Source organism: Henckelia pumila, chromosome 2, assembly GCF_033568475.1.
Source record: "Henckelia pumila isolate YLH828 chromosome 2, ASM3356847v2, whole genome shotgun sequence".
Lineage (NCBI taxonomy): Eukaryota > Viridiplantae > Streptophyta > Magnoliopsida > Lamiales > Gesneriaceae > Henckelia > Henckelia pumila.
In genome coordinates, this window is record NC_133121.1 from 98,026,576 (window position 1) to 98,053,892 (window position 27,317).

General features: G+C 32.2%; 1 protein-coding gene and 1 long non-coding RNA gene across 5 annotated transcripts; one reads left to right on the forward strand and one right to left on the reverse strand.

Annotated features, from left to right (window-relative positions):
- Positions 1-3,041: 3,041 nt before the first annotated feature.
- On the forward strand, positions 3,042-6,570 carry LOC140883881 (senescence-specific cysteine protease SAG39-like). Of its 2 annotated transcripts, XM_073290498.1 has the most exons (4): positions 3,042-3,055; positions 3,869-3,905; positions 5,463-5,847; positions 5,981-6,570. In XM_073290498.1, exons 1-4 carry the CDS (start codon positions 3,042-3,044, stop codon positions 6,568-6,570), a joined length of 1,026 nt encoding a protein of 341 aa, XP_073146599.1. The 2 variants fall into 2 exon arrangements, with proteins under 2 accessions (XP_073146599.1, XP_073146598.1); XM_073290497.1 differs by lacking the exons at positions 3,042-3,055; positions 3,869-3,905 and having other exon boundaries at positions 5,409-5,847.
- Positions 6,571-14,084: 7,514 nt separating this feature from the next.
- Positions 14,085-24,082, reverse strand: LOC140878891 (uncharacterized). 3 transcript variants are annotated; one of them, XR_012149356.1, is made up of 5 exons: positions 21,099-24,082; positions 15,564-15,783; positions 15,125-15,260; positions 14,852-15,020; positions 14,085-14,635 (listed from the first exon to the last, which is right to left on the reverse strand). It is a non-coding gene; the product is annotated as an uncharacterized lncRNA (long non-coding RNA). The 3 variants fall into 3 exon arrangements; XR_012149355.1 differs by having other exon boundaries at positions 14,087-14,635; positions 14,982-15,020; positions 21,099-22,332; XR_012149357.1 differs by having other exon boundaries at positions 14,086-14,635; positions 15,004-15,260; positions 21,099-24,080.
- Between the last annotated feature and the right edge of the window lie 3,235 nt (positions 24,083-27,317).

Consider the following 27,317-nt stretch of genomic DNA (forward strand, 5'->3'; position numbering starts at 1 on the left):
TTCTAGCTTGTCTGATCTGGTTGACTGATCTGGTCATGTCTGAGCTTTAACTGATATGATCTGGTTCAATTGATCTAGTCTCTTAGTTGATCTTCATCATTCCAATGATCTGGCTCGTTTATTATTCGATCTGATCTTTTCTTGTTCGATTTTAAGTTCGCATGTGAGAGATATACTCGAAATACTAAGCTGTGTCAGAAATTCTGTTCTGCAGAATTTCTGTGCACATCTTGAAACTTCATCATGCTTTATCTGCTTCTTACACTCCGATTCAGATTAAACTTCTTGAAGATGATTTGTAGATCATTGTCTTAGATTCGTAACGCATACTGAATCATCCCGTTTGAATAAGCGAGCTGTAAGTTATGGCCAAAATACCAGAGATGGTCTGTTTGATCTGGTTGTTGTAACTTTGATCTGGTTTGCATCCAGATCGATGTTGCGACCAAATTTTTGCCTTGATAACGTCCGAATTAACTTATCTAGCCTGAGATATGACTTCTAGATATTTGAGTAATATTTCCAACCGTTTTGGCCTCAAGTCATTTGGATCACCGAGCTATGAGATATGATCGATTTACTGAACTGCGCCAGCTTAAGTTATTTGATCTGCTCCAACTTATCTGGATTCTTATCTCTTGCTCTGTATCTTCGAGTTGATATGTTACTGCCAAGTTGATCTGGCTCCTTTTGCGTCTATTGATCTGCTTTGCTCAGTTCTTCTGTTCTTCTTTCTTCTTCTCGACTGATCTGCTTTCTTCTTTAATTAAGATGCCAGAGAGAATCTTCATTCCCCCTTAATCTGTTGTGTTTCTCTCCAGATTTTGTGTTGTGTGATGTGTTCTTGTGATCTTCAAAATCTCTTTTATATGTAGATGAAATCCCATCGATCTTTTATTTTTCACAGTTCTTCATCTAGTCTCCAAGACTGGTGCGGGCTCGCATGCTCTTCGTAGCAACAGCGCTATCGCGCTTTGGAGGAGCGCTACTGAAGCGCTATCGCGCTTCCAAGGAGTGCTAGGAGCGCTATCGCGCTTCTAAGGGGCGCTAGTAGCGCTATCGCACTATTGAGGGGCGCTATCGCGCTAGCAAGGGGCGTTACTTTCTTGTTATCCTCTGTAATTTTCTGAAGATTGCTGTACTGTAATTCCTTTCTCAATTCTTCTCAGTACTTGTCACTTGCAAATACAAATAAAAATATGCTATGGTACCCATATCTTATGTGGGTCCTCGATGGATTAGTCCTTTAGGAACCCAAACTTTGATTAATCTAACAGATCGATCATTGAAAGTGTCCCATAAAGTTTGTATATTGTGTCATGTGTGCTGGTGATATGTATGTGAATGATAAATATGATATGCATTGTGTCGTTTGTGCATTGGATATGTCTGTCTAGATTGATCGTACAAGTTAGGTCTCCAATATCTCTTTTGAACGGATCTATTTTTTAAATAGGGTGGTCTATGTTGTACCTTCATAGAGTCTTGTCTTGCTTGACCATATCCAGACCGAACTAGTCTTTTCTTGATCCAGCTTGAGTTAGAACTCTCTGGTTCCACATATCCCAATCCTCGATTGTAAAGAGTTTTTGGTTGAGATATAGGTGAACTGACATGATTATCAGGTTCTATATTTTCATATATCGTGCTGGACTTGACAAATTTCACATAATTTGAAGTGTTCTTGTCCAAACAGGATTGAGTACTTTTCTCGGTTGATCTGCAGTCCTTGTCATCAAAGCCGAGACCTGTCTTGTCTCCAAAAAACTTTTGTGACTCTTGCATCTCAGTCAACAAAACATATGACTTATTCCACGTGGTTATCAGTTCAGTAAGTTTTAAGTTTTCTGACTTTAACTGCTGACTTTCCACTAGTAGCTTATCATTTTCAATCTTAAGCTTGGCAATCTCTGCTTCTAGGCTAATTTTCTCAACTGATGTTTCCCAATTAGGTTCAGTTGAGCAGTCCGACAGATCATTTTGCTTGGCCTTAACTTCCTCAAATGCTAAGCTCAGTCGTTGATACTCATTACTCATGTCATGTAATGCATTTGCTAAATCTTCTCGTGTAAATTCATCTGAGTTGAAATCAAATACCTGTTCACTGGGGAAGAGTTGATCTGATGATTGATTGCTGATAGATGGTTGGTCACTTTTGGCCATGAGGCAGCTATCTTCATCTTTGTCATCAGAACTTGATGTGCTCACTGAACAACAAGATTCTTCAATAAAAGTGATTGGTTCAATTGAGCAACGTTCTAGAAAGTCAGATGAATGAATTGGTTGACTTGTGCTCTCTTCATCATTTGATCTGGAACTATCTGAGCAGCAGAGTTCTTTAAGATCTTCAATCATTGGACTCCTGATCTGCTCAACTTCCTCATCTGTTCCAAACTTGATCAACTACTGCCAAAGATCCTTAGCAGCGGAGCATGTCTCAATAGTTTTGGCAGTGCAGTTGTCCACAGTGGTGTACCAGAAGCTTTTAGCAATATCACTGAATGCGGCCATTTGAATATGTTCAGAGACGAGAAAAAACCTCGCTTTGATACCACTTGTTAGGATCGAAAATGTCTTTCTCAACTGTATATGGAGTTCAGATGAGTTAGTAAATGAACTTTTGTCTTTCTCGTGTGTCTATGTTAATTAATCAGTGCGGAAGAGATTGACTAATAGATCGAACACAGATCAAATGGCTTGGCTGAATTCGTGAGGTGAGTGAATGTGTTGGACAGATAAGAAATAACACAAAGACTTGTTTTATGGATGTTCGGAGCTCAATCTCCTACGTCACCCCTTCTTCCACCTCGGAAGGATTCACTCTCTTCTAGAAGACTTTGATCTGATACAAGCAATTTGCACAGATCCGATCCAAGATTGGACTTACACCTCTGCCTATCTCAGAACTCCTAGACACTCAAGAACTCAGCCCTCGACTGATCCTTGTTACAAAGATAGTGTTTTGACAGACCACTCAACTGATCTGGTACAATCTTACAACTGAATAAACTCAGCACAAAATGATCCTCACTTGATCTGATATGACACTGAGTGTGTGCTTCAATTGCTCTGCTTCAACTGCTCTTGAAGCTTTTAACTTGATCGTGTATTCTTCTCAATATCTTGGCTCTACTTCTTGTGTTTTTATTTCTGAGTATTTATATCCTTCAGAATATAGTTGTTAAGCTGCCGACAGGTGATCTGAATGAGCCGCCAACGTATCTCCTTAAATGACTCTCAAATATTGATTTTCTGGTTCTTTGTTGGCAACGTTCAAATCTTCATTTATTGCCTTTGTATTTTAGCACAACGGCTCTTTGATCTTCTATAATCATTTGATCTTGCTTGATTGATCTGCCTACTTGATTGCTTTCCAGATGATGTTTCTTTGATCTGCTTTCTTGTACATAGATCTGCTTCTTCTGCTTCTTCAATTGATCTGCTTCTTCAATTGATGACTTAAGTAATTTTTCAAACACCGAAACTTAGATCTTGAATTCCAAACAAAATCCCAACAAATTCAGTCAAATTCCCGTTATCCAAACATAGTGTTAGAGTCCGTTTGGTTTAAGAAACAAAAGAGAAAAAATGTTTTTTATTAAAAAAAAAAAAGTGCTTTTGTTGTTTCAAATGTGTTTGGATAACTATGAAGTGCTTTTAAAAGCACTTAGCCCGTTTGAATTTTGCAGAGATTTTTTAAAATAAGTGCTTTTAAAAGCTACAATTTTTGGCTTTTAAAAAAACTTTAATTTTGATTTAAAAAAGTGTTTATTTAAGCACTTTTTTGGTCAACCAAACACCTTGTTAACTGAAAAGCACTTAAAAAAGTGCTTTTTTGGTCTGGCTTTTGAAATCAAACGGGGTTAAGAGCCAAAATAAGTGTTTTTTTAAAAATCTTATTTGTAGCTTTTCAAAGGTTTTTAACTTAAAAAAGTGCTTTCAATTTATTTATCCAAATACAAAATTATTTTAACTTTTACTTAAAAAAGTGATTTTAAAAACCAACTTAAAAAAACACTTATTTTTTAAAAAAACTTTTGAAAGCAAACGGTTAGTGATAGAATGATAGTGTGTATTTTTTGTCAAGGATTTCCTACAAAAAAAATTGTCACATATTCCTCCAACTCCATATGAAAGTTATCCATTCCATCAAAAAATCAGTCTTTAATATTGAGGTATGATTCGTGTTTTTAATTAATTTTTTTGAATTAATCTATCGCATGATTTGGTCGAATGTATTATTACATTTGACCATTTTGTGACGACATAGGCATTTTCAATTATTTTCCATTACATAAGAAAATTAATGTATATACATTTGTAATTAATTGAATTGACAGAATTAATACACATGGAAATTTAGGTGACTGGACGTATTCCTCCAACTCTGTAAATCGTTCAGCTTATATTATTAATATATGTATAACTTATCTTATTCAATCTCGTGTTTTTCTCGTAATATTATTTAACCATTTATTTATTATTTATTTTACATAAATCAAATCAATAATTATTTATCACATCAATCAAATCATTAAATTTAAATTATTATATTATCCCTTATAATATTTTTCTTATTTTATTTATTGTTAAAAAGACAAAATGATAATTTATCATTTTTATATAAAATTTAATCAATAAAATCAAATAAACTACAATCTATCAATTAAATCAAATACTATATTAAATATAATTTCTTATTTATTTTTATTACATTATATTAACTATCTATGTATTAATATTTATCCCATCATACCTATCAAACGGATATAACGGTTACATATACATATATGGTATTATATTGTATTTTTTTTTTTTTGAGAGATTATATTGTAATGATTTGTATGGTTTAAAATCATTACCGTTATTCCTTTCAAAAAAAAAATCATTACCGTTAAGAATATTAAATTCATTGTATATGTCAAGTTATATGAATCAAAATAGGAACCCAAAAAATGTAACTATAATTTTGTCGTTATTAAAATTGAGGAAATTATAATCCTAATAGTGTTTTTGTTTCTAAAAATTTAACTATTTCTTTTATGTATTTTTTTTTAAAAAAAAAACACACACACACTGACACACACATACACACCATGGACAAAAAAAATCGTGCCACAAATTAATATTTGGTTTTAGCATCCAATCCAAATGACAAACAAGTATACAAAGACACATACATAAATATATATTACTAGTTAATTGAATAAAGCAGCGTTCAAGCAACTTTCAGTTACGATTAATTAGAATATTGTGCATCAATTTGCCGGCAATTCCAGGGAGTTGTTATGGCAACTCAAACTTCACATTCACATTGAAAATGAATTCTATAAATTCACAAAGGATTCAAAGCTCTTCACATCACAAAATATACAATAAAAACTATACAGTCAGTGCTTGCATTAACAATGGCCATGACTCCAACTTGGAAGCTTGCTTTTGCCACTCTCTTTGTGATGCAGTTGTGGGCTACTAATTATCAAGCCACAGCGCGCACGGTGCCTCATTCGTCATCAATGGTTGAGAGACATGAGCAATGGATGACACAAAATGGACGTGTATATAAGGATGACACGGAGAAGACGAAAAGGTTCAAAATATTCAAGAAAAACGTGGAGTACATCGAGTCTTTCAATGAAGCCAGACTTCGATCTTACAAACTTGGCATCAACAAGTTAGCTGATTTGACGAATGAGGAGTTTCGGGCAGCCCGAAATGGATACAAAAGGGGATCCCATCCAAAAGCTTCATCTAATTTCAAATATTCCAACGTGTCCGCAGTTCCGTCAAGTGTGGATTGGAGGAAGAAGGGGGCTGTTACAGACATCAAGGATCAAGGCCAATGTGGTTAGTGCATAAAAAAAACAATAAACTGCAATAGCCAAAATTGGCTGGTCTCGACTTTTATTTTCCTTTATAAATACTATGTTTTAAATTCTCTCAAATTAAGAAACAAAATTTTAATTCATTAACAATGCAGGATGCTGCTGGGCCTTTTCTGCTGTGGCAGCCATAGAAGGAATCCACCAGCTCACCACAGGGAAACTAGTCTCATTATCCGAGCAAGAACTCGTCGATTGCGACACAAGTGAAGATCAGGGTTGCAATGGTGGTCTCATGGACTATGCGTTCCAATACATAATAGGAAATAAGGGACTGACCACTGAATCTAACTATCCCTACCAAGGAGTCGATGGCACCTGCAGCACACAAAAGGAATCCTCCCATGTCGCAAAGATCACAGGATACGAGGACGTTCCAGCAAATAGTGAGTCATCATTGCTGAAAGCTGTGGCAAACCAACCTGTATCCATAGCCATTGATGCTGGTGGATCAGACTTTCAATTCTACTCTAATGGAGTATTTACAGGAGAATGTGGAACCGATCTAGACCACGGTGTCACCGCAGTCGGTTACGGGAAAACTAGCGACGATACAAAGTATTGGTTGGTGAAGAATTCTTGGGGAAGTAGCTGGGGAGAGAGTGGATATATTAGAATGCAAAGAGGCATTTTTGCTGCAGAGGGTCTTTGTGGCATTGCAATGGAAGCTTCTTATCCCACTGCTTAAAAATCAAACGTTGTAAATTTGATTTTCTTCCTAAAAAACTCACAACTTGCCTATAATTATATATATGTTGATCTTATGTAATATAAGACATTAATGTACTGTTAATTCAGCTCATTGAACTCTCCATCTATATATATGTGTGTATTTTGACTTAATTGACTTAATTAACACTTCGTGTACATGTAGCATTACCCTAATACAAAATGGTACCACACATTTTGAAGCATAACCAACACTAGCCATTGACTCCGCACACACGTTGTGTGTAATATGATATCTATATTCCCAAGTTAGTTGTGTTATTTTGAAAATTAATTATGACATGAGATTTAGATATTTTTTACAAGAGCTTATTTAATTTTAAGTGCTTCCAAGCTTCTTAAATACTACCTTTTATAAGATGATTTTTCTATAATTATGAAATATTAAAATCTAAAAATTTATAATGAATATGAAATAAAAATATAAACAAATAATAACGTAATAAATAAATTTTGTTTTGAAGAGTTAAATGAAGAACACAATTATATACATTATAATCAAATGTGTGAGAAGTAAGTTTGGAATTAGAAAATGGCTTCATCAAAAGCTCAATTAATAATATATAAAGTAGAGATGACGAAAGTACAAATATATTATTTACATATATAAATTGAATGAGGTCTTGACTCTACTTGATTGAAAAAATAAATCATGACAATGACAAATGGAAAAATTGTATTTTTGATCTATATGTTTTGTAATTTTCATAACTATTTCATCGAATTTCAGTTTTATTTATGATTTACATATTTCTTAATTTTGTAAATTCAGTAATTTTTTTTTATTGAAAATGGTCATGTGATATCTACATGCTAGCGTTACATCGGAAAATTTCTAAAAAATAAAATCGAATATATAAATACTAAAATTAAAATTGATAACATAAATGATAGAAAGCCCAAGATTCATACATAAAGAACCAAAAATACAGTTTTTTAAAAAATTAATTATATATATATTATATATTATTTTATAGATTATAATTGGTTAGAATCTTAATTAGTATCTTACTATATTACTATATATTATAGTAAAGTCCTTTTTTTTAGAGAGTTATAGTAAAGTTCTTTAATTAATTGTTTAATTTATGATATAGTCCAATTTAATTCTGAACAAAATCAAAATTAATGAACAACTTAGACATTTTATATTGTCTCCTCTTTTCTTAACCCTTTGTTATTTTCTTATTTACCAATTTGACACTCACTTTGTACTTTTTTTTTTTAATTTATGAAAATGTCACTCACTTTTGTAATTGATGTATCTTTGTGACTAATTGTTATGAAATCACTACATTTGTTTTTTTGCATTTTTTTAATTTTACCATTTATTAGTATTATTTTATTAAAAAATTGATTATACAAGCACGTGACGTACATTTAAGTATTGGTAATTAATTAATGTTGTGTTATAGACTATAGGCCGTAGGGGTGGCTGAGTATTTTAAAATTTTGTTATTTTGAATTTTACCGTATCTATTAATACATTTATGAATTATCATAATTAGCTAAAGCAATTATTTCGGTTACAAATTAGTAATCCATAGGCATAATATTATAATAATCTCTTTCACATAATAAATTTTAATCCCAACTTGGACTAAAAGATAAATTAGTAAAATTTGATGAATTAGCAAGTTCATATATTTTTGGCAATATGACTAGGGGTGTTCATCGGTCGGTTCGGTTTTAATTTGTCTAATTTTGGTTCGGTTTTCCGGTTTTCGGTTTATAAAAAATGTAATCCGAAGTCAAACCATTATACTTCGGTTCGGTTCGGTTTTGCACAATAATGGACCGGTTTATACGGTTCGGTTTAGTCGGTTTGATCATTAATAATACATAACACAATAAAAAAAACATAAATTTCATCCTACTTGTAATTTAAATACCTCGACATACAACTTAAATTTATAGTCATATAGTGAAGAAACAAAAAATAACAAACAATACAAGGACAAACATCCAACCACATGCATATAATATTTTCAAAAAAACAAAACAAATTTTGATACGGTTATTCCAATTTTGATACAATTATTAAAATTAATAATATAAATACATTATAAAATATAATATATTTTTTTACATGATTTCTTAGTAAAAACTTTAAAAATAAAGTTTAAATGACATAAAAAACAACAATCAACTAAAAATTACATAAAGAACAATCAACTAATCAAATATAAATTACATAAACAACAACAATAAATTAAATAAACAACAATCAACAAAAAATTATTCAAAATGATTATTCATTCACTAAATATCATCTCATAACATATATAATATAAATAAAAAATATAAATAAAATTATTAATTTAATTCATTTTCGGTTTTTTCGGTCGGTTCGGTTTTGATATATATAATCCAAAACCGAACCAAATAAACTTCGATTTTAATATTTATATCCGAATTACAAAATACGATTTTCGGTTCGGTTTGGTCTTTGATTTTTCTGGTTTGAATTTCCGGTTTTTTCGGTTTTATCCGAAATATAAACACCCCTAAATATGACAATTTAGTCAAGTATCTTTTGTTGAATCACTTATAGCCTTGTAACTATATTTTGATGATTAATTTTAATCATTTCTATCAAAATCATGTAATTAAATTAATAAAAGCATTGTTAATTCTTATTTAACTACGAGGCCAAAAAATCGCTCGTGACATATAAATACGTTTATATATCAATGTAATTATTAAAATTTAATAATTATATTAGTAATTTAATTATATATATATATATATATATATGATGAAAATTGATTGTGAACAGATAATTACAGGACTGTAATTGATTAAACAAAAAAATACAAACTCAAACTGTCACGACCCCATATATATAGGTCTAAAATTGATATCGTGCTTATTTTAATAAATAAAAAAAAAACCTTGGCATAACTCTACAATACCATTGTATAATAAGTAAATAGATTTAGCAAACATATAAAAGGATTAAATATTATGCTCTCTAAATATATAAATTACAAAATGTATATATATATATATTGTGAATTAGCGACTAAAAATTTCATAACTAATTAGCGACGGATTTGGCTCCTGACAAGTGACAAACACCTCAGCGCTTGCAAAGGTTTTACCGACCGAATTTCGATTTCGGGAAATCCGTCGCTATTTTATTTCCTTGCGCGCTTGTAATGAAAGGTGCGACAGTTAAAAACCGTAAACCGTAGCAACATTTTGCAACGCCCAATATACTTTTTTTTAATAAACCGTAGCAAAATGCCCAATATACTTTTTTTAAAAAATTAAACCGCTACAAATTAGCAAAGAAAGCATTGCTAAATCTGAGATACTTGTTTGTTCACTAGCCATCTATATCAGTCAACACCATTTCTTTGTCTAATCTAATTTGTCATTCTTATCTGGAGTTTTCTCAAAATCTTGTTCATTGTGAATCGGCTCAATAAAGTTTGCTTCTAGAACTCTAGGTTATACTTATAACATCCACACGTATAATCACATACTGACATACATCGTACCGAATCAAATAAAGATGATTAAAGCCGAACGGAGGACGTGGAAAAATTATAAAATGAAGAGAAAATTACCAATGTGGTGGAATTTGAGCTTCAGAAAATTAGGGGAATTCCTGATACTCTAGGCGGCGGCTATGGCGGCGATCGACGGCGGCTGGGAAAACGGGTTCGACGAAAAGAGCTCAAAAATTAGAAAAATAAGTATCACAAAAAAGCTTACAACGTGGGATTTCCGAATCTATGATTATTTTCGAAATTTAGCCAAGGACGGAGGAGTTATGGCGACTTTGAGAATCGAAAAGGAATTCGAAAGAAAAGAAATAGAGGTAGAAGAAGTGTCGGCCGAAAGTGAAGGAAGCGAGGAGAGAGAATATACATGCAAACTGCCGCAATTGCGACGGTTTCAAATTATTTTTAAAACCGTCCCAGAAATAATATATGTATCCGGTATATATCTATACTGTCATATAAAAGATTTGCCTATTATAGTAATTACCTTGAAAACACCAAATTTATTTATTCCAAAATTACCCTTTTATGTCCAATATTTCACTAAAAACTTCTCACACTAACTCCATAATTTGCTTTAAAGAAAACTTTTCTTCTACACACACAAAGTATGTGCATTTTTTACTCGTATATATTAATACACGAAGCACATACAACTATATTAGTACACGAAGCACATACGTTGTATGTGCATAAAATATATATTATTTGAAATTAAATATTATTTCATAAACTTAAATTTAATTATAATTTTTGTTTAAATGTTAGGATAATGTGATAGTAGTTAAGATAATGGGGATATTGGAACAAAATGTGGGAAGTTTTTAAATAAGAAATTTACTTTTTTGGACATCAATTATTAAATATATTAGAAGAATGATAAAGGGTAAATTTGAAAATAAATTAAAATGAACAAATATGGTTTTTATATGGATTTTATGTATTATAATATAGTAAAGATATATATATATATATATATATATATATATATATATATATATATATGTGTGTGTGTGTGTGTGAAATTATGTGTATATATATTTTATATATTATTTTGCAACGGTTTTAAAATAACTGTTGCAATGTCATTGCGACGGTAAAAAAAACTGTCGCAATAATTAAAAATTTAAATAATCTACTAAGTTTGCGATGGTTTACGGTTTTTTATAAATTGTAGCAAAGCATCCGTTTGTTTAGTGTTTTGCAACGGTCGTTTTTATAAATCACAGCAACTATTGTGATGGTTTTAAAAAAATCGTCGCACAAGTTGCAAAGAATAAACCGCTCCAAAACAGTTGCAATACGTTCCCGAAAAAGTGTTTTGCTATGCTTTTCGAACGCGTAGCAAGCTTGCGTTTGCAACGCTATTTGCGACGGAAAAAATGTCGCAAAAAGCTTCTTTTTTTTTTGTTTGTAGTGAGGGATGACTATCTCCGTACACGACGGAAAATCCGATATTCGATTCGAATGGAGGAAGGTATAGAGAGATTATTTGGACCCGATTAAATAAAACGGATGTAACAACATCTTACCCGTACTCAATTAAATATATGTGTGTGCGCGCATATACATTAGGTTGTGTTTGGTAGAGTTTATCACTTATCAGTTTTTTCTTAATAAAATTTCAAAATGTAATGAAAAATTTTGTTAAGAAAAATCTGAGAAGTGTTTCATAAAAGCTCTCCCAAAAACTACCTAATTCTAATTTACTTTTTTTGAATGATGGTACTTGGATAGAACGAAAAAAAATATTAGTATAAAACAAATGTTATTTTTGTTGGATAATGATATTGGAATAACTTGTTTATAATATTTTATTATTTCTTATATGATGTTTAGTTTGTTGTTTCTTAAATTTAATTTTTCCTTACTATTTCTTAAGAATTTGTTTATTTCTCAATGAAATAAGTTTCAGTTCAAAGTTCAAATTATTAATGATAAAACTGTATTTTAATTTGAGTATATTTGGAAGCAATGTTGATACTTTCTTTACTTACAGGACAAACAAAAGTACTATCTAAATAAAAAATTTCTATTTTTAATTTGTGAAATATTTAAAGAGCAGTACTTCATTTTTATGAATAAAATGTGCTACTCTGCACACAATATAATGAGTGCATGTAAATTTAAATTGTGTATTGAGTAAGTTTTTTTAAAAAATTAAACATTATATATGGAGAATTATATTTTATAAGAAATCATAGTTTTATACATACACGATCTATTTTACGCATATTATAAATATCATTAGAAAAACAAATTTTACAGTCATTCAAAAAATAGTTGTACTTATAAGAACTAGTTATATACAGATATATTAGTTAAAAAAAATATTAAATATAGTACTGAACTATGTATATAGTGATAGACTGATAGTGTGTATTTTTTGTCAAGGAATTCCTAAAAAAAAAAATTGTCACATATTCCTCCAACTCCGTTTGAAATATATTCATTCCATTAAAACAAAGAAGTGTAAATTATTTAATATTTGAGACTGAAAGACATAAATTTTCTAGCCATTTTACTCATATAACAATTGAATACATTATAATCATCCTAGCTGGTTTTTTTTTATTGGCTTGGTCTTGATATTCCTGCACCCCAAGATGATATTAGGAGCTTAGGACACGATTTGTATCTGGCCAAGTGATAATCTCTCTTTAATATTGAGGTATGTTTCGTGTTTTTAATTAATTTTTTTGGATTAATTTGACGCATGATTTGGTCGAATACATTATTATTTGACCATTTGGTGACGACATAGGCATTTTCAATTATTTTCCATTACATAAGAAAATTAATGTAGATACATTTGTAATTAATTGAATTGACAGAATACACATGGAAATTTAGGTGATCGGACGTATTCTTATTAAACTGTAAATTTAATGCATAGAATAGCAGATTAATTAAAAGTTAAGTGATCGATTAATTAACATTTCTTATTCCAATAAACCAATTCCACCATCTTAGTGTAAATTTATATACAACGGTTATATGGTGAACGAGTTGAACAGAAATGATACGGTGAACAACTACCGTGAACATTTATGCGAGCACCTGCTGATGTGACATTATGCACATCCAATAGGTGAGAAACACATCAGCAGGTGCTCACATGTGTGCTCACGGTGATTGCTGACCATATTATTTATATATATATATATATGACTTTTCAGCTGCCCAACAATATTATCTCACTTCGTCCCCGTTGTTTTTTTTTCGCATCACTAAAACACGGTATCGGGTTTTAGTGGTCGGGGACGAATTGTGCATCATTAGTTGGACAGCTGAATATATATATATATATATAAGAATATATATATATATATATATATATATATAAGAATATTAAATTCATTATATATATCGAGCTATAGCCTATATGAACCAAAATAGGGGCCAAAAATCCAAAAAATATAACTATAATTTTTCGTTATGAAAATTGAGGAAATTATAATTCTAATAGTGTTTTTGTTTCTAAAAATAGTTAACTAATTCTCTTATATGTATTTTTTTAAATAAAAAAAGACACACTCACACACACCATATGGACAAAAAATCGTCCCACAAATTAATATGTGGTTTTAGCATCCAATCCAGAAGACAAGGAAGTATACAAAGTCCCCTAAGGGATGTTCAAGTTGGTGGAGTAGGTGAACTCTTGGCTATAGGTCAGCAAGAGTTGGATTTTCCAACATCATCTTGGACTAGCATGTCACACAAGTCTTGTCTAGTGTGGTTTACCTGACTAGCGTAGTTTGCAGGCTATTGCGTTAGTCCGAAGTTTTACCCAAAGCACACCGAAAAATAGCAGCTACGGGTTCCCACGTCACAAAAAAATGAAGTATACAAAGACACATACACAGATATATTATATATATTATTAGTTAATTATTTAATTGAATAAAGCAACGTTCAAGCAACTTTCAGCTATGATTAATTAGAATATTATGTATCAATTTGCCGGCAATTCCAGGGAGTTATTATGGCAACTCAAACTTCATTGCAAATGAATTCTATAAATTCCCAAAGGATTTAAAGCTCTTCACATCACAAAATATTCAATATAAACTATACAGTGAGTGCTTGCATTAACAATGGCCATCAGTACTTCAACTTGGAAACTTGCTTTTGCCACTCTTTTAGTGATGCAGTTGTGGGATACTTATCAAGCCACAGCTCGCACGATGCCTCATTTGTCATCAATGATTGAGAGACATGAACAATGGATGGCACAATATGGACGTGGATACAAAGATGACATAGAGAAGGCAAAAATGTTCCAAATATTCAAGGAAAACGTGGAGTACATCGAGTCTTTCAATGAAGTTGGACTTCGATCTTTCAAACTTGGCATCAACAAATTTGCTGATTTGACGAATGAGGAGTTTCGCGCAGCCCGAAATGGATACAAAAGGGGCTCCCATCCAATATCACCAAAAGCTTCATCTTTCAAATATTCCAACGTATCCATTGTTCCTTCGAGTGTGGACTGGAGAAAGAAGGGAGCTGTTACAGACATCAAGGATCAAGGCCAATGTGGTTAGTGCATAGAAAATAATAAGCTGCATTAATAGCCAAAATTGGTTGGTTTCCACTTTTATTTTCCTCTCTAATAATAACTATGTTTTAAATTCTCTCAAAGAAACAAATTTTCATTAACAATGCAGGATGCTGCTGGGCCTTTTCTGCTGTGGCAGCCACAGAAGGAATCTACCAGCTCACCGCAGGGAAACTAGTCTCATTATCCGAATAAGAGCTCGTCGATTGCGACACAAGTGAAGACCAGGGATGCAATGGTGGTCTCATGGACTATGCATGCTTTCGAATACATAATAGGAAATGAGGGACTGACCACTGAATCTAATTATCCGTACCAAGGAGTCAATGGCACCTGCAGCACACAAAAAGAAGCCTCTCATGTCGCAAAGATTACAGAATATGAGGATGTTCCAGCCAATAGCGAGTCATCGTTGCTGAAAGCCGTGGCAAACCAACCTGTATCCGTGGCTATTGATGCTGGTGGATCGGATTTTCAATTCTACTCCAGTGGAGTATTTACAGGAGAATGTGGAACCTGTTAGGTATCCACCATCTTCATGAGCCGAATAGCCAACCCCTATATACCTATCACCTGCACGATAACAAACCAAAACTAGCAGCCAGCAAAAAAGAAACCAAAGAAACAGCCGTAAAGAAAAACGAAGGTTTTGGGGCTCAGATAACTAAAATCGTCTCTCATTTGCAACCGGCAAACCAAGGCAAAGGCACAAAAGATTCTCACGCCCACTACACGCTTGAATCCCTACACACAGTAGGAAACCACTCCAACGTCTCGAGAAGGGAACGAGAGAGACTCACAGAGCATCACAAAGCTCAACGAAGAAAAGAAGACAGCACTTCACGAATGCAAGAAAGAAAGAGATGGAACGCTCACTCGGTTCACAAAGAACGCAGACGTTTCTTCCTCCTTGCGGCTGCTCAATCCTTACGCTCCTCTTAATCTCACTCTCTCGATCAATCGGCAGATAGGTTGGGGAAAGGTTTTATACAAGGGCCTTATTAATTGGACTAGGAAAAAATGAATTAGTTGGGCCAAAGCCCAACAAAACTCCACCTTTTGGCCCAACGCCGGTTCACTGGTTTTGGAGAGTCACCTACAGTTATCATCATCGCCCCACAACAAAAAACACAAAGTCAGTATCTGTCGAAAGTATCAAAGTTTAAAATTTTTAAACACGATCTAAATTTTTCAACAGATAAACACTTAGTTCCCATATCAACAGGATTAAATTCAGAAGGAATCTTTTGAAGATAGACAATACATTTTGCTACCACATCACGAATGTAGTGGAACCTAACATCAATATGTTTAGTTCTATCATGAAAAACAGGATTCTTACACAGTTGGATGCCGGATTGACTATCAGAAAATACAACAACTTCACCTTCAAGAAAACCAATTTCAGAAATGAGTCCTTTCAACCAAATAGCTTCTTTTAATGCTTCAGTGACATCTACATACTCAGATTTGGTGGTTGAAAGGGCAACAATGTGTTGTAATTGAGATTTCCAGCTAATACAAGCACCACACAATGTAAACACATAAGAAGTTGTAGATTTTCTATTGTCCCTATCATTGGCATAGTTAGAATCCACATATCCTACTAATTTGACAACATTTTTAGATCTGGAAAATTTTAAACCATGATTAACAGAGTCATTCAAATATCTCAACAAAAATTTGAGAGGCTTCCCAATGGTAAACTCGGGGATCAAACATATAACGACTCAAACAACTCACAAAATATGCAATATCAGGCTTTGTGCTAACCATTAAACACATGACAGAACCAATAGCATTTGAATAAGGCACATTCTTCATGCATTTAACATCATATTCAGTTTTAGGAGCTTGTTCTTTACTTAGAACGAAATGACCAGCAAGAGGCACATTAACAGGTTTGGCATTTGACATTGAAAATTTACTCAAAACTTTCTTAACATAAGTATCCTGATTCAATAAAATGATAGACCGCTTTCTATCCCTATAAATATTCATGCCAAGAATCCGTTTAGCATCTCCTAGAAATTTCATATCAAATTTATCACTCAAGCAATTTTTGACATACTCAACAGTTTTCACACAAGAACTAATCAAATAGCATATCAACCACATAGATAAGCAAAAACTGGAACATTAGCATTTTGTTTGAAATACAAGCAATGGTCATAATTACTTCTAGTAAAACCCAAAGAGAGCATGCATTCATCAAACTTTTTATTTCATTGCCTAGGAGATTGCTTCAAGCCATACAAAAATTTCTTGAGCAAACAAACATGATCAGGATACTTATTATTAACAAAGCCTTCAGGTTGCCTCATAAAAATTTTCTCATTTAGTTCACCATGTAAAAAAACAGTTTTAACATCTAACTGTTTCAACTCCCAATCAAACTAAGCAACTAGAGCAAGCATAATTCTAACAGTAGTAAATTTCACAACAGGAGCAAATATTTCGATATAGTCTATCCCTTCCTTTTGAGTAAAAACCTTAGCTACTAACCTAGCTTTAAATCTGACAGATTCACACTCATTCTTGACCTTAAATAACCACTTACAGTCCACAACATAACAATTTTCAGGTTTAGGCACAAGAATCCAAGTATTATTAACATGCAAAGAATTAATTTCTTCTTTCATCGCATTTAACCATTTCACAAAATTTTCAGATTTTAAAGATTCGTCATACGACTTGGGTTCAACATTATCAATAGATTCAAATACGCTAAATGCATAAGAAGTCATGTGAAAGATATCAAAGTGTTGTGGAGGCCTAATATTCCTTCTAGATTAATCTCTAACTAATTGATAATCATTCAAGTAATTTTCATGCACATTTTCAGCAGTTTCCTCATGCACATCAGATTCATCAATAGCATTTTCAGACAGATTATCAGACACTTCATCCAAAACAGGCACATTCTGCACATTTTCAGAAACAAGACTTGGACCAGACAAATGCTCCACCTTGTTTGGAGCAGTGGCAGCTTGGGGAATGGGTAAGGTAGCAGATAAACATGGAAAATCAGATTAATTGAAAACAACATCCCTACTGATTAACACTTTAAAACCAGCTTGATCCCTTAACCACAATCTATAACCCTTAACCTCATCAGGATAGCCAAGAAAAACACATTTTACTGATCTAGGTTCAAGTTTATCTTGTTTCTGATGCACAAAAGCAGAACAATCAAAAACTTTCAAGTTTGACAAATCAGTTTGCGTACCCGACCATACAAATTCTGGACACTTACCATTCAAAGGCACAGAAGATGATCTATTTTATTCAATAATCTGCTGTACAAACAGCTTCACCCCAGAACTTTTTTAAAAGTCCAGAACATGCAAGCATACACCTCACCCTTTCAAGAAAAGTTCTATTCAAACGTTCAGCAATACCATTTTGCTGAGGCGTATAAGGAACAGTCTTGTGTCTTTGAATACTAGATTCAGCACACAGGTTGTCAAACAATTTGTTACAAAATTCAAGACCATTATCGGTTCTTAGAATTTTAATTTTCTTACCGGTTTGATATTCAATCGAGTTTTTCCAGTTTTTAAACTTTTCAAATACATCAGATTTGTTTTTCAATAAAAACACCCAAACTTTCCTTGAAAAATCATCAATCACAGATAAGAAATATTGATTTCCACCATGCGTGGGCACCTAGCAGCAGTGTTTTCATAACCGAACCGGTGATCGAACCGGTTTACTTAAAAAAATGGTCCAAACGGTCGGACCGTTTTAACTGAACGGTCGAACCGGAAAACCGTTTATATAATTTAATATAATAAATAATATATTTTGAAATTTTAAAAACTCAAAAGTTATATAAATAGACATAAAATATATATTTAACATAGTTTAAAAGCTAAATAAATATGTAAATATATTTAAAATATCAATTATAGTTATAAATTATTTAAATAATAAATTATTTATTTTTTAAAAAACCAATAATTATTAAAAAAAATTAAATGAAGTAGAAATTTAAAATAATAATGTATTTATATATAAAAATATTAAATCTAAGGTTTAAAAATAAAAAAATTTAAATTTTCAAAATAAAAAAATAAAAAAATTCGAAAAACCGATTGAAGAACCGGTTTTCCGGTTCTTGGCCGGTCCAACCGGTTCTTGACTGGTTCTGACCGGTTGGACCGGTTTTCCGATTTTTGGGGTTGGACCGAACCGGTCCGGCGACCGGTTCCCGGTCGAACCGGCCGGTCCGGTCCGGTTCCGAAAACACTGCCTAGCAGGACCCCAAACATCAGCATGCAATATTCAAGAATTTCAGAAGTGACATATTGTTTGGGACTTGGGGAATGTGGAAACTTGACTCTAGGGCTATGTTTGGTAGCATTATTAATAATCCATGTATAAATATATCCTCTCTAATCATATGTTCTTCTCATCATATTATTTATCATCTATTAATTATAATTTTACATCAATCAAATCATTAATTATTTATCATACATCAATCAAATCATTGAATTTAAATTACTATATTACCCTTTATAAATAATATGATTTATATTTTATTCATTATTTAAAAGGATAAAATGGTAATTTATAATTTTTATATAAAATTTAATCAATCAAATCAAATCAACTATAATATATCAATCAAATCAAATATTAAATCCACTATCATTTCTTATTTATTTTTTATTACAATACATTACTTATCTATATATTATTTATCTCATCATCCGTACCAAACATACCCTAGATTGTTTGCCTAGAACACATGCATCACAAAATGGCACACAAGACAATTTTTCAGTACCAAAGTAACCATCTTTATGCAAAATTTCTAAACATTTAGAACTCATGTGACCTAGTTTTTTGTGCCACAAATCAGTTTTATCACTCTAGGAAGCATTCACAAAGTTTTGCATACAATATTCAGGTTCAGCATGGCAAACATACAAGTTTCTCAATTTTTCAGCTTTGAAAATCACCAAAGAACCTTTCAAGATTTTCAAGACCCCATTACCCCATCTACCCTGTAAACCGTCATCTTCCAAAGCAGCACATGAAATTAAATTATGACATAAATCAGGAACATATCTAACATTTTTCAAAGTCAGCACATAACCTGAATCAAATTTCAAACATACATCACCAAGACCAGCAACTTGAGACATCTTTTCATTAGCCATAGAAACAGACCCATGCTTCACTTCTTTATAATTAGAAAATAGATTTTTGAATGGAGACATGTGAAAAGTGCACGTAGAATCTACAAGCCATTCATTTTCACACAAAGCACTTGAATGCACAGAATTCACAGTAGGCACATCACATACTTTAGTCACCATAAAAACATCACCAATGCTTTCACTAGAAGAAGTCATATTAGCAATATCTTCATGCTGATTTTGTAATTCTGGTTTTGTTTTTGTTTAGCCTTAGAACAATCTTTAATGTAATGACCTGTTTCATCACAATTAAAAAATTTTCTATTTTTAGGCCTTGACTGAGATCTTTGCTTACTCTTACCTCTGTTTTTTAGAGAAGATTGATTATGATTGTTTGAATATCTTTGAAAACGAGTTTTAGACCTTCCCCTAACAAACATAGCCTCACTAGAATTATTACCACCCCTATTCGTTTTCAAATCGATCTCTTTGCTTTTAAGACCATTCACAACAGTTTTTAATGTTATATTATCTCTGCAATACTTAATAGCATATTTAACATCACTGTAAGAATCAGAAATAACATTCAAGAGAACAACAGGTGTGTATTCATCAATGTGTTTATCTCCTGTTTGCTTAATATCTTGAATTAGTTTGGTAAACACACCATTATTTTCATCAATGTCTTTGTTCAAATCAAGTTTGAAATGGAAAAAATTTTCAAGTAAAAACAATTTACTCGGCAGTGAAGTCTCAGTATAGAGTTCTTCTAATTTTTCCCAAAGTTCTTTGGCCAATTTCGGATTACCAACTTTTCTTAACACCGAATCAGATAAATTCAAGATAATAGAGGAGTAAGCAAATTCATCCATTTCAATCTTTTTCTCAGCCGTTTCGGCAGCAGAATACGACAAATCTATTGCTTTGAAAACTTTTTGTTGTATTAAAATTCCTTTCATTTTCTGCTGCCAAATTGAAAAATCTGTTTTCCCATTAAAATGTTCAAGATTAAAACCAGTGAATGACATTTTTTTTCACACAGAAAAAACAACAAAGCAAAACCAGCTAATTTTTCACAGAAATGCAGTAAACTAACTATTAGAGCAGTCACAACAGAAGCCACTTAAAATCACAAAAGTGAAAACACAACCAACACAAATAAGCACATAAGTCCTAGGAATCTACCAGCACGTAATCCCAGTACCTAAACCGCGGCCAGCGGCTACTACAAATGCGATAAAAGAGGTTCAAGCCAATTTACCAGATCGAAACTCTTCCCACGAACCAAAACTACACCCAAAGGCGACGAAGGGAAGCGGGATGTCCAAGGCGCACGACTGCTGTCAAACAAAAGCAGCGACTGTCCAAAAATGGTGGCGGCTGTCCAGTCGGCTCGGTTGCTGTCTAGGAAGCGCGGCTGCAGTCCCGGCACCGGCGCGACTGTCCAGAGGAGCAGAAAACAGCGGCGCGACGACAGTGGCTCTGATACCACTGTTAGGTATCCACCATCTTCATGAGCCGAATAGCCAGCCCCTATGTACCTATCACCTGCACGATAACAAACCAAAACCAGCAGCAAGCAAAAAAGAAACCAAAGAAATAGCAGTAAAGAAAAACAAAGGTTTCGGGGCTCAGATAACTAAAACCATATCTCCTTTGCAACCGGCAAACCAAGGCGAAGGCACAAAAGATTTTCACGCCCACTACACGCTTGAATCCGTACACACAGTAGGAAACCACCCCAACGACTCGAGAAGGGAACGAGAGAGACTCACAGAGCAGCACAAAGCTCAACGAAGAAAAGAAGACAGCACACCACGAATGCAAGAAAGGAAGAGATGGAACGCTCACTGGTTCACAAAGAACGCAGACGTTTCTTCCTCCTTGCGGCTGCTCAATCCTTACGCTCCTCTTAATCTCACTCTCTCGATCAATCGACAGATAGGGTTGGGGGAAGGCTTTATACAAGGGCCTTATTAATTGGGCTGGGAAAAAATGAATTAGTTGGGCCAAAGCCCAACAGAACCGATCTAGACCACGGTATCACCGCAATTGGTTACGGGAAAACTATCGACGGTACAAAGTATTGGTTGGTGAAGAATTCTTGGGGAAGTAGCTGAGGAGAGAGTGGATATATAAGAATGCAAAGAGGCATTTTTGCTGCAGAGGGTAGGGGTGTTCATGGTTTGGTTAACCGCTCGAACCGAGCCGAAACCAAAAATTCGATTTGAACCGAAAATCGAACCGAAAATTTGGTTCGTTTTTGGTTTTCAGATTTTTGGATTTTCGGTTTTCGGTTTGGTTCAGTTTTTTTCGGTCGGTTCACCGAACCGAACCGAAAAACGTTTTTTTTTATTTTTTTGAAATTTTAATTACTTTTTAATATTTTAATTAATATTTTTATTTGTTTTTATTAATAAATAAATATAAAATAAATAAAATAATTTAAAAATATATAAATTCGGTTAAACCAAAAACCGAACCGAAAAACCGAAAAAAATTTGGTTTTTAACCGAACCGAACCGTTAAATTCGGTTCGGATTTTCGGTGAATTTCGGTTCGGTTAACCAAAATTTCGGTTCGGACCGAATGAACACCCCTAGCAAAGGGTCTTTGTGGCATTGCAATGGAAGCTTCTTATCCCACTGCTTAAAAATAAAACATTGTAAATTTGATTTTCTTCCTGAAAAACTCACAACTTGCCTGTAATGATATATGTCGATCTTATGTAATATAAGATATTAATGTACCGTTAATCCTGCTCATTGAACACTCCATCTATTATATATATATCTATACTATTATATAAAACTTGGGCATCCTTTAATAACTACTTTTGGTGTGTCAAGATGACGCCAATTTTTTTTTTCATTTTACCCCTATTCATTTAGATTTCTCTGCACAGTTTTCCTTTTTTTTAAGGCAAAGGGAAAAATAACATTTTGACAACTTCCATAATTTTAATTTCATCTCACGTCTCTCTCACATGTCTCCTAAATGAACGTTCTTTTCTCCCAAACCAGAAATAAAAAATAAATTTTATTAAAAAAATACTGTAAAAGCACGCAACGCGTGCTTTGGATCGCTAGTATATATATATATACATGCACGTATTTAACTTAATTTACTCCCACTAATAATACAAAATGGTACCACATATTTTGAAGGATAACCAACACTAGCCATTGACTCCGCACACACGTTGTGTGTAATATGATACCTTTTATAAGATGATTTTCCTATAATTATGAAATATTAAAATCTAAAAATTTATAATGAATATGAAATAAAAATATAAAAAAATAATAACGTAATAAATAAAACACAATCATATTTTTTTTGAATTTTTTAAATGAAGAACAAAATTATATACATTATATACATTATAATCAAATGTGTGAGAAGTAATTTTGGAATTAGAAAATGGCTTCATCAAAAGCTAATTAAACATTATGGTCTCTCCCTCAATTAATAATATATAATATAGAGATGACGAAAGTACAAATATATTATTTACATATAAATTGAACGAGGTCTTGACTAGGAGTGCAAATGAATCGAACTTGTTTGTGAGCTTTACGAGCCCGCTCGATAAATATTTTATTCGTATTCGAGCTTATCGAACTCGAGCCGAATTCGAACATGTTCGAACTTTTTTTCGAGCCGAGCTCGAGCCGAAATTACTCTGTTTGATAGTTCGCGAATAGTTCACGAGCCTTAATATTTAATTAATATAATATAGTTAGATAATAATATATATACATTTCGAGCTTTCAACCCATAATATCCGAATAGTTCACGAATAGGTTCGAATATTTCAACCGAACTCGAACTCGAACTCGAACTTCATTTCGAGCCGAACTCGAGCCAAAATATTTGAAATTATCGAAATTCGAATCGAGCTCGAACTCGAATATACTCTTATCGAGCCGAATTCGAACCTTAAAATTTTACCATTATTCGGCTCGATTTGATTCGTTTGCACCCCTAGTCTTGACTCTACTTGATTGAAAAAATAAATCACAATGAAAAATGGAAAAATTATATTTTTGATCTATATGTTTTGTGATTTTTATAACTATGTCATCGAATTTCAGTTTTAGTTATGATTTACATATTTTTTATTTTTTGTAAATTTAGTAATTTTTTATTGAAAGTGCGGATGTGATAGATACATGATAGGGTTACATCGAAAAATTTCTAAAAAATAAAATCGAATATATAAATATTAAAATTAAAATTTGATAACATAAATGATAGAAAATCCAAGATTCATACAAAAAAAAACCAAGACAGTTTTTTTCAAAATTATATATATATATATATTATATATTATGTTATAGATTATCATTGATTAGATTCTTAATTAGGCATAATCATTTATTTTAGAGGTTGCAAATACTACCTTAGTATCTTACTATAATACTATATATTATAGTAAAGTCATTTTTTAGAGAATTATAGTAAAGTCCTTTAATTAATTGTTTTACAATACTGGTGAAACTTGAAATGAATTTATGATTATAGTCCAACTTAATTTTGAACAAAACCAAAATTAATGGACAACTTAGTCATTTTATATTGTCTCATCTTTTCTTAACCCTTTGTTATTTTCTTATTTACGAAAATGACTCTCACTTTTTACCCTTTTTAATTAATTTATGAAAATGTCACTCACTTTTGTAATTGATGTATCTTTGGTGACTAATTGTTATGAAAACATAACATTTGTTTTTGCATTTTTCTAATTTTACCATTTATTAGTATTACTTTATTAAAAAATAGATTATACAAACATTGTAAGGCGTACATTTAAGTACTAGCTAAATTAAGTAATGTTGTGTTATAGGCCGTAGGGGTGGCTGAGTATTTTAAAATTTTGATATTTTGAATTTTACAGTATCTATTACATTTATGAATTATCATAATTAGCTAAAATCAATTATTTCGGTTACAACTATCACTATAAATTAGTAATCCATAGGCATAATATTATAATAATCTGATTAATCTCTTTCACATAATAAATTTTTTAATCCCAACTTGGGCTAAAAGATAAATTAGTAAAATTTGATGAATTAGCAATTTCATATATTTTTGGCAATATGACAATGTAGTCAAGTATTTTGTTGAATCACTTATAGCCTTGTAACTATATTTTGATGATTAAAATCATGTAATTAAATTAATAAAAGCATTGTTAATTCTTTTATAACTACGAGGCCAAAAAATCGCTCGTGACATATAAATACGTGTATATATCAATGTAATTATTAAAATTTAATAATTATATTAGTAATTTAATTATACATATATATATGACGAAAATTGATTGTGAACAGATAATTACAGAACTATAATTAATTAAACAAAAATAAACACACAAAACTGTCAGCGCTTGCAAAGGTTTTAGCGACCGAATTTCGATTTCGGGAATCCGTCGCTATTTTATTTCCTTGCGCGCTTGTAGGGAAAGGTGCGACGGTTAAAAACCGTAAACAGTAGCAACATTGGTTTTTAAAAAAATAATAAGTTAATAGATTTAACTGTTGAAAAATATATTATTATTATTATGTTGAATATTGAATGTTGAATATTGAGTTGTAAAATGTGGAAAATTAGTGTGTGATGATGTAGATGATGATGTATTTATTTTTGGACTAATCTCAAATGTGGATCTATAAATAGGTCTTCATTTGTGATGAAAAATACAATTCAGTTGAGAGAAAAATATTATAAAGTGTAGAGTTTGATATATTTTAAGTTTTTGGAGTATTTACTTTTTACCGTAAATTTTTACTTTTTCACAACACGTTATCAGCATGATCGCTCGAAGTTTTTCTATATTTTCCGACGCTCCAAAATACAAGAAGAAGTCAAAAAAATATTCAACAAGTAAAAATTTTTATTTTACTGTTTATATATTTTTATTGTGTATATATTAATATATAATATCATGTTATGAAAAAATAAGTTTTTTTTCAAAACTTGTTATAAATCCTGGGAGGATGTTAAGACGACATCCCACACTCTCGGTAAGGGATACGACAAGTATAAAAGTCTCTAAGGTTTTAAACAATAACATGATATGATATATATTATTGTGTATTTATATACTAACCATATTTGTATAATCTCATGTTATTATATAAAAGGTTGTCTACGACACCGATCTTATAATAATGTGATATGATATACTATACCTGACTTTATACTAACTATATTGGTATAATTTCACAACATTATATAAAAGGTTGTCTACGACAATGACCTTATAATAATGTGATATGATATACATAATTATTTAATTATGATTATCATTATATGCATTGCATCATTATCACAAATTTTTATTCAACACATACTCGATTTTTTTTCTTTACCCCCAACGGTCACAAACGGCTAATTTTTGCCCTATAAATATGTTCACTCAAACTCATTTTCAATCACACCAAATTCACTCTTTCTCTCAAAATATTTTCTCCTCGGTTTTTTTTCGAAAAAGAAGAAGATGGAGTTTTTGACCTTTCTAAGGCTATTTTTCATAACGATTATGATCATCATGCTCACGAGTTTTGTACTCACCAACGATTTTCCACCACAGATTTTTTATCTATTTATATACGCACTTGTAATTTTCGTCCTTCCATTATTTTGTATTATCATACTAATAGAAATTAACTAATAAAATGCATTGTTATTTTTCTAGTACCACCATGTCAAATTTGGCAAATATTGAATTCGTTGCGCTCTATATCACTGGAAAGAATTATATGACATGGACTCTCGATGTAGAGATGCATCTTGAGTCATTGGGTCTAAGTGATACCATCAAAGAAATTAATATATCAACCTCACAAGATAAAGCAAAGGCAATGATTTTTTTACGCCGACATCTTGATTAAGGGTTGAAATGTGAGTATCTCACAGAAAAAGACCCAATGATTTTATGGAAAGGATTGAAAGAAAGATTTGAGCATATAAGGGAAGTGATACTTCCGACCGCCCGTGATGAATGGAATTCGTTGAGAATCCAAGACTTTAAAAAAGTCAGTGATTATAATTCTGCGATGTATCGAATAGTCTCGCAATTAAAATTCCGTGGACTTGAAGTCACAGAGATGGAAATGCTTGAGAAAACATTTTTCACTTTTCACGCATCAAATATAACTCTACAACAACAGTATAGAGTGCGTGGTTTTACGAGATATTCTGAACTCATTGCATGTCTTCTTGTGGCGGAAAAGAACAATGAATTGTTAACAAGAAATCATCAATCCCGACCCACTGGATCAACGGCATTTCCTGAAGCAAATGTCGTAATGAAAAATGAAAACCAAAATCAAAGACATAGACCAGAATTTGGTCGTGGACGAGGTCGAGGAAGTGGGTGTGGGCGTGGACGTGGACATAAAAATTATCGCGGTCGTGGTCGTGGCCGTGGATATGAAAATAATCGAGATAGTTATTTCAATAACTC

Coding starts and splice junctions, on each gene's coding strand:
- LOC140883881 (XM_073290497.1), top strand. CDS start 5,409: ATGGCCATGACTCCAACTTGGAAGCTTGCTTTTGCCACTCTCTTTGTG. Junction 5,848..5,980: donor CAAGGATCAAGGCCAATGTG/GTTAGTGCATAA, acceptor TTAACAATGCAG/GATGCTGCTGGGCCTTTTCT.